Source organism: Arvicanthis niloticus, chromosome 5 (genome assembly GCF_011762505.2).
Source record: "Arvicanthis niloticus isolate mArvNil1 chromosome 5, mArvNil1.pat.X, whole genome shotgun sequence".
NCBI lineage: Eukaryota > Metazoa > Chordata > Mammalia > Rodentia > Muridae > Arvicanthis > Arvicanthis niloticus.
This window is the reverse complement of record NC_047662.1, coordinates 66,190,432-66,203,176: the sequence shown is the minus strand read 5'-3', so window position 1 is coordinate 66,203,176 and position 12,745 is coordinate 66,190,432. Positions and strand designations below refer to the sequence as shown.

Genomic DNA, 12,745 nt, shown 5'->3' with positions numbered 1-12,745 from the left:
TATGTGCCATACATGTGCCTGGTACCTGCAGAGGCCACAGAGGACCTCAGATTCCCGGGAACTGAAGTCACAGATTATTGTGAGCTGCCACGAAGATACTAGGAATTGAACCCAGGTCCTCTAGAAGAGCAGCTAGCTAGTTTTAGACTAATATGTGATTATTCTTAGTTATGTTTTATAGGTTTTTATTCCTATAATAACACATAAAAAAGTCACTCAAGGGAGGGGGTATTTATTTGGGGTTAGGGTTTGGGGTACAGTGGGTTTAAATTCAAGTTATCAGGCTTGGAGGCAAGCACCTTTACCTGCTCAACAGTCTTGCCAACAGAGAGATACAATGGTGTTAAGTGCTTGCAGCCCGTATTATTTGGGTACATAGAGGATCTGATTCTGATCCCCTGGATCCATGGGAAAAAGCTGGGCATGGAGACATGCACTTTTAATCTTAGCGTGAGGGAGGCAGAGGCAGGTAAATCTCTTGGCTCACTGTCTGTGTGCAGTCTCTGCAAACACCAGGGCTAGCAAAGTAACAATCTGTGTAAGGCAAAAGCAAATCCCGTTCAGCAAGACTTAGTTGGTGTTGGTTCAGACTTCCAGAGTCTGACACTGTGCAGTTTATTTTAGACATATTTAAGTTCAGTACAACTTAGGATAGAAGTTTCCAGGTGACAATATCACAATAAAGCTCAAGGCATGACTATATTGAAATTCTTTTGCAAACTACACGTGATCTCTTCCATAAGAATGGGTTCTATAGCTTAAGAGCCTAGTGGAGGATCTGGTGTGGTCTGGTCATTGTAGAAATCACCAAGCTATAAAATACACGAGACATCTCTCCTAAGGATGGGTTCTATTGACTGAAATACAATGTTTAAGATAAAGATCTAGTGAGGAAGAGAGTGTGGGGTAAACATCGTAGTCTGGGGGTTTCAGGTATGGCCTGGACCTACAGATAGGACAGGTCACCAGGATATCAACTATATCTGCTCCCAGCTTTCCTGGCAGAAAACATGTATATACCTCAGGGTTAGGGTTGGGGCCGGGGCGGGGGCCGGGGCCGGGGCCGGGGCCTGGGGCCGGGGCCGGGGCCGGGGCCGGGGCCAGGGGCCGGGGCCGGGGCCGGGGCCGGGGCCGGGGGCCGGGGCCGGGGCTGGGGCCGGGGCCGGGGCCGGGGCTGGGGCCGGGGCCGGGGCTGGGGCTGGGGCTGGGGCTGGGGCTGGGGCTGGGGCAAGGCCAGGGTTAAGGAGATAACCCTACATGTTTAATATTCCTGGCTTTTTAGTACTTATTTGTGGTCACAAGGGCCTCATGCCCTCTACAACTGTTCAGTCATCCTAGCCTAGTTGTGGGGTACCAGGCCAATAAGAGACCCTGTCTTAAAAGAGGGGAACTGAAACCAGGCATCATTGCTGTACACCTTTAATTCCAGCACTTGGGAGGTAGAGGCAGACTGAGCTCTGTGAGTTTTAGATCAGCCTGGTTTGCAGAGCGAATTCCAGGACAGCTAGTGCTGCTACACAGAGAAATGAAGGATATATATATATATATATATATATATATATATATATATATATATAGAGAGAGAGAGAGAGAGAGAGAGACAGAGAGACAGAGAGAGAGACAGAGACAGAGAGAGACAGAGAGGGAAGGAGAGAGATGGAGAGAGACAGAGACAGACAGAGAGAGAGAGCAAGCGAGCTGAGGAACAATGGTCAGAGTTGACTTCTGACCTCCACATATGTGCCCATATGCATACATGTCTACCTTTGCACACATGTATATACCTCCTATGAAAACACACACACACACACACACACACACACACACTTTAAAGTGCTAGAGAGATAGTTAATTAAATACTTGTAGAAGCACGAGAAACTGAGATTCAGCCCCAGAACCCACATAAAAAAGCCAAATATGACTGTGGTTCATCCATACTTGTTATAAACCACAGACAGAATCAGATGGATTCTTGGGACTTATTAGCCAAGCAGCCTGACTGAATTAGCAAGCCATAGGTCCCAGTGAGAGATTCTGTTTCAGCAAACAAGGTGGATGGCTCCCAAGAGATGGCACCAGAGATTATCCTCTGGTTTCTATATACATATATGTTCACATGTGTACTTGTATGTACATGCATGTATGCCTTCATATACACACCCTCACGCACAGTATGCATGTATATGCACATGCATACATATGTATATATGCATATACATATGTACAGAACAGTCTACATTCATGGTCAGACTAAGTAATACTGTCTAAGATAATTGATTTGAACAAGTTTAATAAAGAACTCAGATTTTCTTAGTTGTGACCCCCTCAATATATGACTCTGGTTAAGTGGTGAGATATTATGGTGCTCCTATCTTTAATATACCTGGATATGTTGACTCTTGGGAGCTTTTTTTTTTTTTTTTTTTGGTTTTTCGAGACAGGGTTTCTCTGTGTAGTCCTGGCTGTCCTGGAACTCACTCTGTAGACCAGGCTGGCCTCGAACTCAGAAATCCGCCTGTCTCTGCCTCCCAAGTGCTGGGATTAAAGGCGTGCGCCACCACCGCCCGGTGGGAGCTATTTTTTTAATAGTAAAAATAATTCAGAGGCCATTTACATTTTCTTTCATTCATAAGTAATTTTCCTGTGTGCATACATGTGTGCACACACCGTAGCACACGTATGGAGGTCAGAGGGTAACTTTGTGGAATAAGTTCTCTCTTTCTAAAGTGATTCCCAGTGGTCTAGCTCAGGGTATCATGTCTGGTGGCAAGCACCTTCACCTCCTGAGCCATCTCACTAGCCTGTGAACTTGTTGACTGGCTCAAAGTTTATCTGGCTGTGGTGTTACATGCTTTTGATAACAACACTCAGGAGGTAGAGGCAGGTGGATCTGTTAGTGTAAGGGTAATCTGGTCTACAGAGTGAGTTCAGGAGTGGACAGGGCTATACAGTGAAACCTTACTTACCCCAAAACAAAACAAAAAACAAGATGAAAGGCTTAAAGTTTAGTGACTGTTTTTTCCTCCTCCAGGTGAAGAACAGTGTTGTGGTTAAATGTTAACAAATGTATAATAAATTAGTCCTTAAAACATAACAAAATAAAGTAGATTATCGAACAGTCATTATAGAGTTAGTCAGTTTGTGATGATTAATTACAAGCTCAGAATCAGCTTTACAAGATGGATTATTACCATGTTGGTTTCATATAAAGTTGTTCAATAATAGGAATTACCAGATGATGAAGTCTGGAAAAATCATCACCACTTTCCACTTACATGATTTGTTGATATTCTGCAGTGAGCTACAAACGTTTGGGACACGGTCTTATATGGGCCACCAGGGAACAGCAGCTAAGTAATAGGTATTTGGGCGAGAGTTCCCCCCTCCCCCGTCTTCTTGCTGTTTACTTAGTAATATTTATATTATTTAGTGTACAGAAAGTTTTCCTCGACTAACTCCTTTTAGTTCACATATAGCCTCCTAAGCTAAATGTATTGTATTTGTGGAGAAAAGAGTATCATAGTCTCAGCTGTCTCGTTCAGACTTGAAGCATTCACTGACAAACACTTTCAGAACGACGATGGAACTTTTGGAATGTGCCCATTCAAGCTGCAGGGACAGATGTAGTGTGGAGAACATCTGGGCGCGTTTACTTAGTTCTGCTGCTGGATTGGATTGGTGACTCAGGCCTAGTTTGTGATAAGTAATATACTCCAAGGCTGAGTAGCTTTCTAGATATTGTTTTATTTGGGGAATGAAAACTCACTTCCTTAAGGGTGAAAGGTTATCTGATTATGCTTACTATGATTTAGTGATATGCAAATAAGATCAAAAGAGCTATATTAATCCATAGTATTTCCTAGGCTGAAAGTCTCTCAGCTAGTATATTGTAATAAAGGACCCGTCAATCATCAAATAAAAAGCAAGGTATGTATTATGTAAGGAATTACATACTTGAGCTGGCAAGATGGCTCCACACATAAAGGCATCTACTGCTAAGCCTGGTGACCTGAGTTAGATTCCTAGGCCCCACATGGTGGAAGGAGAGACCGATTCCTGCCAGTTGTCTCTGGACCTCTACGTATACAAACCACCCCAGTAATTAAATGTGAAAAAACAAACAAACAGCAAAACAACCAAATAAAGAATCATGTTTGGTTTTATGTGATTATAGAAGCCCATTGTTTTCACTGTTAGTAAACAGATATGTTATATTTTATTACTGGCCAAGCTATATATAGACAACTGACTTACATGTAGTTAAATTTAAGACTTTGGATTGAATTTGAACTTTAATTATAATTATGTTATACTTTGTGCCACTAATGTTGTGATTATGTTAGAATTAAATATTAGTGACATATTTTATGACTTTCTTTGGTATTACAGGATGTGTGTGTGTGTGTGTGTGTGTAAGAGAGAGAGAGAGAGAGAGAGAGAGAGAGAGAGAGAGAGAGAGAGAGAGAGAGAGAGAGAATGTGGAGAGAATTTCAGGTTGGTGTTACTATAGCACCCTCTGCTGGACATAAGAGTTATTTTACCAGACTGGAAGATTAAAAAAAAAGATTATGAGTGCCTTTATTTAATTATTCGTATCAACAAATCCTACTCCTGGGAGGTGTTTGTTTAAAGACTTGGTTATTTTTTTTATTGCCTTGCTGGTTTTTTGATAGCTATAATAATAAATAATAAACAACATGTAAATTTGTTTTTTTGGCATATTTCATTTAAAATGGGAAGGTGTGAAAAAATGTGATCTCCAGCTTATTATTTCAACCTATTTCATTTTGTTCTAGCCTAGAAAACTAGAACTTTATCTTGATGTTTTTGAGTGGGAGCCAGATTATTAATTAGTTACTGAATTATTTGTATAAGAAATAAAAATATTTTGTTGCTTATTTTATTACATAATTGTGGAATATTCTGTATTTTAATAAAATATGAGAGCAAGACGATAAATAGATCAGCTGGTTAAAGTTTTCCCTTGCACTTGATCCTAGCCCTGGAGATATGGAGATGGTCAGGTCCCTGGGGCTCCCTGGCTACCTGGGTTAACCTGCTTGCTGAGTTCCAGGCTCACTGGAGGCCCCGTCTCAACCTCCCTCTAAAAACTTAACATAAGCCAAACCAAAATGGTACTGGAAACTTACGAAGATGCTTGAGAAATAACACCGGATGCTGCTCTCTGACCTCTTCACACATGTGCGCACATGTGTATACATATATTTGTGTATGTACCCCCTAAATATAGGAACCATCATTTTGATAAAAAAATATTTTTTTGGCACCTGAGAAAAATACTTTGATATTTTTAGACTAATTTTGTTTCTTTGTCCTTCATTTTAAAAATCTTATTCTCAGAGCCCATGGACTTTTTTCTAGCCTCCTGATCCACAGGGATCCAAAATGAGTATATCGCATATTGACCAAGTCAACTACATCTTGTAGGATTTACATAATTTTAGAAGAAGATTTGTTTATATATTTTATGCATATGAATGTTTTGTCTGCATGTACATTTGCATATCAGAAGACGGCATCAGATTACACGGGATACAGATGGTTATGAGGTGCCACGCTGGTGCTGGGAACTGATCTCAGGACCTCTGGAAAAGTGGCCAGTGCTGTTAACTGCTGAGCCCCTATACAAAAATTTTTTTTTATTAGTATAGGTTTTCCCAGGTTATTGTTCACTGTGGTCTGGGCTATGCCTAAGAATTTCTCTGCTATACTATACACCATGGTTTATATCCATAATTTGTAGAGTCCCTTGTTCTGAGAATATAAAGTCAAATATGAAAGGCACTGTTTTTTTTTTTTTTTTTTTTTTTTTTTTTTTTTTTTTTTTTTTTTTTAACAATGGGGAACAGAATTTAGGTCATTGTTTCATCTTTTGTGTTATTTTGGATCTGTTTATGTGTGTATGTGGTAGTTTGATTGAAAATGGCTCCAATAGGGTCATATATTTGAATGTTTGTTTCCCAGTTGGTAGACTGTTTAGGAAAGATTAGGAGGTAAGACCTTGTTGGATAAGGTGTGTTACTTGGGGGTTTCAAAGCTCATGCCAGGCCCAGTCTCTTTCTACCTTCATCCTGTGGGTCAGATGTAAGTTCTAGCTACTGTTCAAGCACCATGCTTGCCTGCCTGCTGCCATGCTCTCTGCCACGATGGTCATGGATTAACCCCCTGAATTTGTAAGCAAGCCCCTCAATGCATCTAGAGTACCTGAGTTCAGTTTCCAGGACCCATATTGTGGTTCACAACTGTCTGTAACTCCAGTTCCAGGGGATCTGATATTCTTTCTTGACCTTCTCAGACACTAGGCACATATGTGGTGTATATAATTTATGGGCAGACAAAGCAATCATACACATAAAAAATCTAGCCAGGCATGGTGGCAAATGCCTTTAATCCTAGCACTAGAGAGACAGAGGCAGAGGGGCAGAGGGGCAGAGGGGCAGAGGGGCAGAGGGGCAGAGGGGCAGAGGGGCAGAGGCAGAGGCAGGTGGATCTCTGTGAGTTCAAGGCTAGCTGAGTCTACATAGAGAGTTCTAAGACAGCCACACCAAAGCAAACAAGAAACAACAACAACAATAACAATAACAACACAAAAAACCCTAAAATAAAAAATTAATTGTTATCTTGGGGCCGGAGTGAAAGCTTGGCAGCTAAGAGCATTTGTTCTTGCAGAGAAGCAATCATCTGAAACTCCATTTCCAAGGAGTCCAAAGCCCTCTTCTGATCTCCATACACGCATACATGCTTGTAAAACACTCAGACTCATAACACAAACCTAAAAACTCTTTGAAAGTGCTATATGGAACACTTGAAGCATTCCGAATGAAAGCGTACCATAATGACCATCCCTGTGTGCCTGTCTCTTCAGTAGTTACCCCCAATGGTCAATATTCATGCCAGCTTGAATATACTTAAAGCCAATCCACATATAATTTCATTCATGGATGCTCTAGTTTACATTTCAAAGAGATAGAAAGTTTAGATTATCAGTACTTACCGTACGTTTATAAATAGTATTAAGGGCTGGGGAGATGGCTCAGTGCGGAAGAGCATTTGATGCTTTTGAGCAGGGTCTAGGGTCAGTTCTAGGACCTACACGGTGGCTCATAACCATCCATAACTCCAGTTCCAGGGCATACAACACCCTCTGCTAACCTCTGAGGGCACCAGGTCATACTTACAAACTTGCAGGCAAAACATTCATACATAAGAAGTAAATCATAAAAATACAATAACTCTTTAGTTTGATCAAGTATCCAAATTTAATCATCTCCCATCTTTGAATGTTTGGTTTGAATCTTCACATTAGACTATTAACACTTGCTAGTTTCAGTTTGAATGGAATACTTGTTTTTCAAGATAATCTAGTATTAGAGGATACAAATGCCCACATTTTACCTTTAAGAAGACTATGTTAGCTGGGCGTGGTGGCACATGCTAATCGGCTATAAGGGAGGTAGAGGTAGGCAGATCTCTGAGTGTGAGGCCAGGCTGGTCTACAGTTTGAGTTCTAGGACAGCCAGGGATATGCAGAGAGACCTTGTTTCAAAAATCCATATAAAAGGGGGAAAATGATGGGATTAAAGGCGTGCGCCACCACCACCCAGCCTAGAAAGTATTCTTTGGTCTTTTTGGATTTATACCGTCTACAGTTTTCATATTGGAATTACTGTTTTCTGCCTCTGGAGACATATTTTCTAGTGTAATAAATTGTTAAGAAATATTGATAGGGAGGGCTAGAGGGATGACCCAGCAGTTGGAAACAATTGCTGCCCAGGTTTCATTCCTGGCACCAGCATTGGGTAACTCAACAATTGCCTATAACTCAGACTCTAAGGGGACCCACGCTCTTTGGTACCACAGACACTGTATTCACTCGCACGTAGGTCCGCCTTATGCATAATTTAAAGTAATAAAAATAAATGTTAATTATTGAAATATTGAAAGGACTGGGCGTGGTGAAAGTGCATTTAATCCCAGCACTGGGGCAGGCACATATCTGTGAGTTCCAGTCCAGCTAGGGCTACACTGGGAGACCATCTCAAGGAGAAAACAGTACTGACATGGTATTAAAATCTAAATAAAGCAAGTAGCACAGTGTACAAAAGTGCCTTGTAAGCTGTGTGCTTTGCAACATAGAATGATGCAGGATGACTCTTCGGAATGCAGGCCTGAGTGTGTGTCTAGAGAGGACCATGGGGCAGAAGGGAACATGTCAGCCTATGTTCTGTAGTATAGCAGCCACCATGGAAGTGTGTGCCCAGAAATAGAGTTTCTTCCTAATTAATTACACATAGACTGTACCTCAGTAAGATTAAAAAAGAAAAAGACACAAGGCTTTGGAACATTCTTCTTGGGCATTTTTTTTTTTTTTACACTCTCTTCCTGCAAAGTATGAGACGGGCTAGATACACCTGTTATACCAGGATGTGGGATGCTGAGGCAGGAGGACCGTGGGTTCTGGGTTGGCTACAGAGCTTAAGCCATCTGAAGTATTAGTTATGATTCTGTGTTTAGCACTCTCTATGTGTTTTTAATGCTGATGTTGATGAATTTGAACGTAACTTGTTTCTAGGCAACCACTCTGAGAGTGAGGAAGTTAGAAGAGAATATTGAAGCAGAAAGAGCAGCGCATTTGGAATCAAAATTTAATTCTGAAATTATTCAGGTAAGATGCAAATGTAATTTTGGCATAAATTTCTTCAGGTTGCAGCAGCTAGGAAGCTAAGGTCTGAGTTGGGAATGGTAGCATACTGTTCTGACACTCGTGTTCAGGGTAAGGGTACCATTTTGTATCTCTGTTAGGGGTGATGTTGGCACACTGTAGCCTCAGGCCAGGGTGTCACCACTGCCTGCTCTTAGGTCTTGTCTTAGGTGTGGCAGCATTTGTACTGTGATGGAAGAATGCAGTGTTCACGCAGCCCCCATGACTTGTTAGGATCAATTGGTTTTCTTTGACCACAGTGGAACTCAGGAGACGACCCTGCCTAAGAACCTTACTTCTAAAGAGTTCATGTTTGTTTGACTCATGCCCCACTTGTGTGGTTTTCTGGTGAGGCACCATATCATGGAGGGAGTGCACTCACCTCTCACTCAGTGAGCCAGGAAGCAAGGCAAGAGGACAAAGCAGGTCCCGTAGTCCACTCTTGTTGATGCCAGGGCCTCCTTCGTGACCCCACCTCCCGAGGGCCTGTAGTACCACCCGATAGTGCTGTTCTGGGCACGAGGCTTTTGATACTTGGATTCAGCATCCAAATGTCAGCATCTTGAAACACATGAAATATCATTTGGCACTTTGCAGGGTGATTAGTTAGTTCTTCGCTTGTCTGTTTATTCTTGTTCGTTTCACCATTTATCCAGGTTTAGCATTCTGTGTACAGTGGTCTGGGTTTTGCTTTCTGCAGGATATAAGAGCAGTACATTGTTCTTAAAGTGGTATACAGCTGTTCAACAGCTATAGATCATTGTTTTGAGAAAATGCACTTTGTTCTGCTGTTGGTAGACACAGGCATCTACTTTTAAGATGTCGTATTCTGCAAAATTTCAAATATATGCAAAAGTTAGCAGATTATTAAAATCAATTTCTGGTGCACCCATTGCCCAGCTTTAAACCTACCTCAGGCCAGTTATGACTTGTAATTATCCCTTGCACTGTCCTGCTTCCAGATTATATTAAGTGAAATCCAAGTTATCAAGTCATATCAGTATGAATATTACCCTCAAGTCAGGGTGGTTTGACTGTTGAGGCTCCCCTCCTACAGTAAAAATGTCTCCAGGGGTAAAGGGCTCTGTTTAAGCTTTTTTTTTTTTAATTTGAAATTGCATTTATTTGTGTATATGTGTGTATGTGCATGTGTGTGTGTGCATGTGTGCATGTGTGTGTGTGTGTGCTCGCACCACAATGCACACATGAAGGTCAGAGGGGACAACTTGTGGGAGCTGATTCTATCCTTTGTCATGTAGGTTCTGGTGACTGAACTCAGGTGATTAGGCTGGGTGGCAGGTGCCTTTACCCTCTGAGCCATCTTGCCAGCCCCACGTTTAATCTTATAATGATATTCATGTCTTAATGTTTCTTTTACTCTTCAAAACCACTTAAGATAGTTTATGAAAGAAATGTGAATGCATTAGAAGGCAAAGCATAGCGTTGATAGCATGGTACAGCTTCTGCTTCTTGTATCTCAGTTCTTCATTCCTCTATACTTTGTTTCATTGAACAATTTAAAACAAGAGCCTATGGTTTTGTTTCTAATTTTTTAGACTTTCCTGCATTAATATTCTATTTTTGGGATTGTAATTTAATTATGTTTCTTCCTTCCTTTTCCTCTCTCCAAACCTTCTCACATACCCTCCCTGCTATCCTAATTCATCACCTCTATTTTCATTCTTTGGTGTTGCATGCATACAAGTATTTGTGTGTGTGTGTGTGTGTATTAATATTATATCTATCTATATAAAAACCACCTTGTTTATTTTCTTTTAGAACAAAAACAGAAAGTAGTGTTTAGATAAATGACAAAAATCTGTTGTTGATAAAATAGTCTTTTCAATTTGAAATGGAAGCAAACATTTTTAGCTTTTTTTTTCCTTTTTTTTATTAGATATTTTATTTACACTTCAGATGCCATCCCCTTTCCCCATTCCCCCCCACCCCCCTTAGAAAACCCCTATCACATGCCCCCTTTTCCTTTTTGCATTTATACATTTTTTAAAATAATGTTAATCATAAGCGTTATAAGTTTGGAATTGTTCAATCAGAGGTGTAACCCACTGACCGACCTAGATATAACAACTATCTTTGACTGGTGGAGATACATGAATATCTGCCTCCCTGTCTCCCCCCTCTTTCTCTCTTTCATCACCTAGCTTCTCCTATCCTTCTTCTCCTCCTCTTCTTACTCCTTTTCTTGCTCTCAGTACTCCTCCTACCTTAGCTCCTCCTACACATCACCCTTCCTGTTAAAATGAAACTTTTCTCTCAAAATACAATTAGAGCATAATTATGCCAATTTGTACCAGTGAGGTACAGGATAGTCCTAATACCCAGTCCATCCTTTTGTTGACTAGCCAGCACCTCTGTCATCTATCCTAACTAAAACATTTAGTTCTGAACCTGGCTTTAGGATGAATGTCAGCTGACTACCATCCACTCAAATCTTTTCTCTTAAGGTCAGTAGCTATAAGTTTTCAACCCCGTCAGAAATCCAGAATGACTGAGTTAACTATAATTGTGGGAAGCACAAAGCATAGCTTCTAAAACTTAGCCAATTTATAGAGACCTCTGAACACCTGAAAAGCCCCTATACTACCGAACGTTGGAGCAAACATTTTTAGCTTTTTAAAAATTACTTCTTCATCTAATGTTTGGCTGTGGGTCTCTGTGCCCACCTTTCTCTGCACATATATAGCAGATGTGTAGCTTGGTCTTCATGTGGGTTCACCCCAACAACTGGAGCAGGGGCTTATCCTGACTCTGTTGCCTGACTGTGGATCCTGCTCCCCTAACTGGGCGGTCTTGTCTGGTCTCAGTGGGAGAGGATGTACCTAGTCCTGCACTACTAGGATGTGTTAGTTTTTCAGGAGGGACCTACCCCTTCTCAGAGGTGAAGGAGAGGGGTCTGTGATTGGGATGTAAAGTGAAGAAATTAATTAATTAATGGAAAACCTTACTTCTCTGTCATCTGGTAGTTACGGATTCGAGATCTCGAAGGAGCTTTACAAGTAGAAAAAGCCAGCCAAGCGGAGGCTGTGGCCGACCTGGAAATGATCAAGAACGAATTCAAAGAGGTTGAGAGTGCATATGAGCGAGAGAAGCATAACGCACAGGAGAGCTGTGCAAAGCTGAGCATGTGAGTATCGTATGGTAAAAGTCTAAGTCTGTGTGACGGTGCTATGAATGCTATGTTTGAAGATGTAGTCCTCGGTCTGCAGATACGGAGCTGATATTAGTGTCCGTGGTGGACCAAGGAGCAAAGGTCTTCCTCTGACATGCGCAGGTGACCCTTGAAGGTAAGTATGCGATGGTCTCTTGCTCTGAAGTGTTCTAAGAAGTCCCAGAATGCATTTGTACACTGACTGTAAATATTTGAGTGCGCATGCATGTTTATTAATATAGTGCTGTCTTAAACATCTTGATTTATAAGCTACTGGGGGAGACAATGCTTAGATTTCTCTGAAATTCAGAAATAGTAGTAGTTGCAATAATGTTACAACTGGTGGGAAAGAGACGTGCATTATGGTTCGATTTGTACATGGCTACCAAATAATTTCATTTAACTAACCTAACACCCTACAAGGTAGCTACTTTTTCTTTATCCTGCTCTGTGTGTGTGTGTGTGTGTGTGTGTGTGTGTGTGTGATATGAGTGTGCATGTGTTTGTCTGTCACATCTGTGCATATGCATCTGGAAGCTGAAGGCTGATGTGGAATATCTTCCTCATTTGTTCTCCATATGTCTTCCTCATGGACCTCCTGAACCAGGAGCTCACTGATTCAGCTAGGCTGGTTGGTCGGTGAGCTCCAGAGAGCTCGCTGTCTCTCCTCCCCCAGAGCTGTACTTCAATATCTCAGCTCAGGCCCTCAGGCTTGTGTGGCGAGCACATTACAGGCTGAGCTTTCTCCTCTCCCCTTTACTACCAGCTTTTCAGACATGAAAATAGAATCTTCATGAGGAAGAGGACTCATAGTTCACACGTGGGTGTCAGCATCTGACTCCAGCAGATCTCAT

The 12,745-nt window shown here is 41.4% G+C and overlaps 1 protein-coding gene across 11 annotated transcripts in view; it reads left to right on the top strand.

Annotated features, from left to right (window-relative positions):
* Ccdc171 (coiled-coil domain containing 171) overlaps positions 1–12,745 on the top strand; it is a 310,848-nt gene that overhangs the window by 53,568 nt on the left and 244,535 nt on the right. For all 11 annotated transcript variants that reach the window (XR_013110616.1, XM_076934712.1, XM_076934713.1 and 8 more), the window contains 2 exons: positions 8,594–8,686; positions 11,707–11,867. Coding sequence is in view for 10 of the 11 variants with exons in the window: in XM_076934712.1 (XP_076790827.1) it covers positions 8,594–8,686; positions 11,707–11,867 (254 nt within the window). In the remaining variant the exon portion in view is untranslated. The remainder of the gene's footprint in view (positions 1–8,593; positions 8,687–11,706; positions 11,868–12,745) is intronic.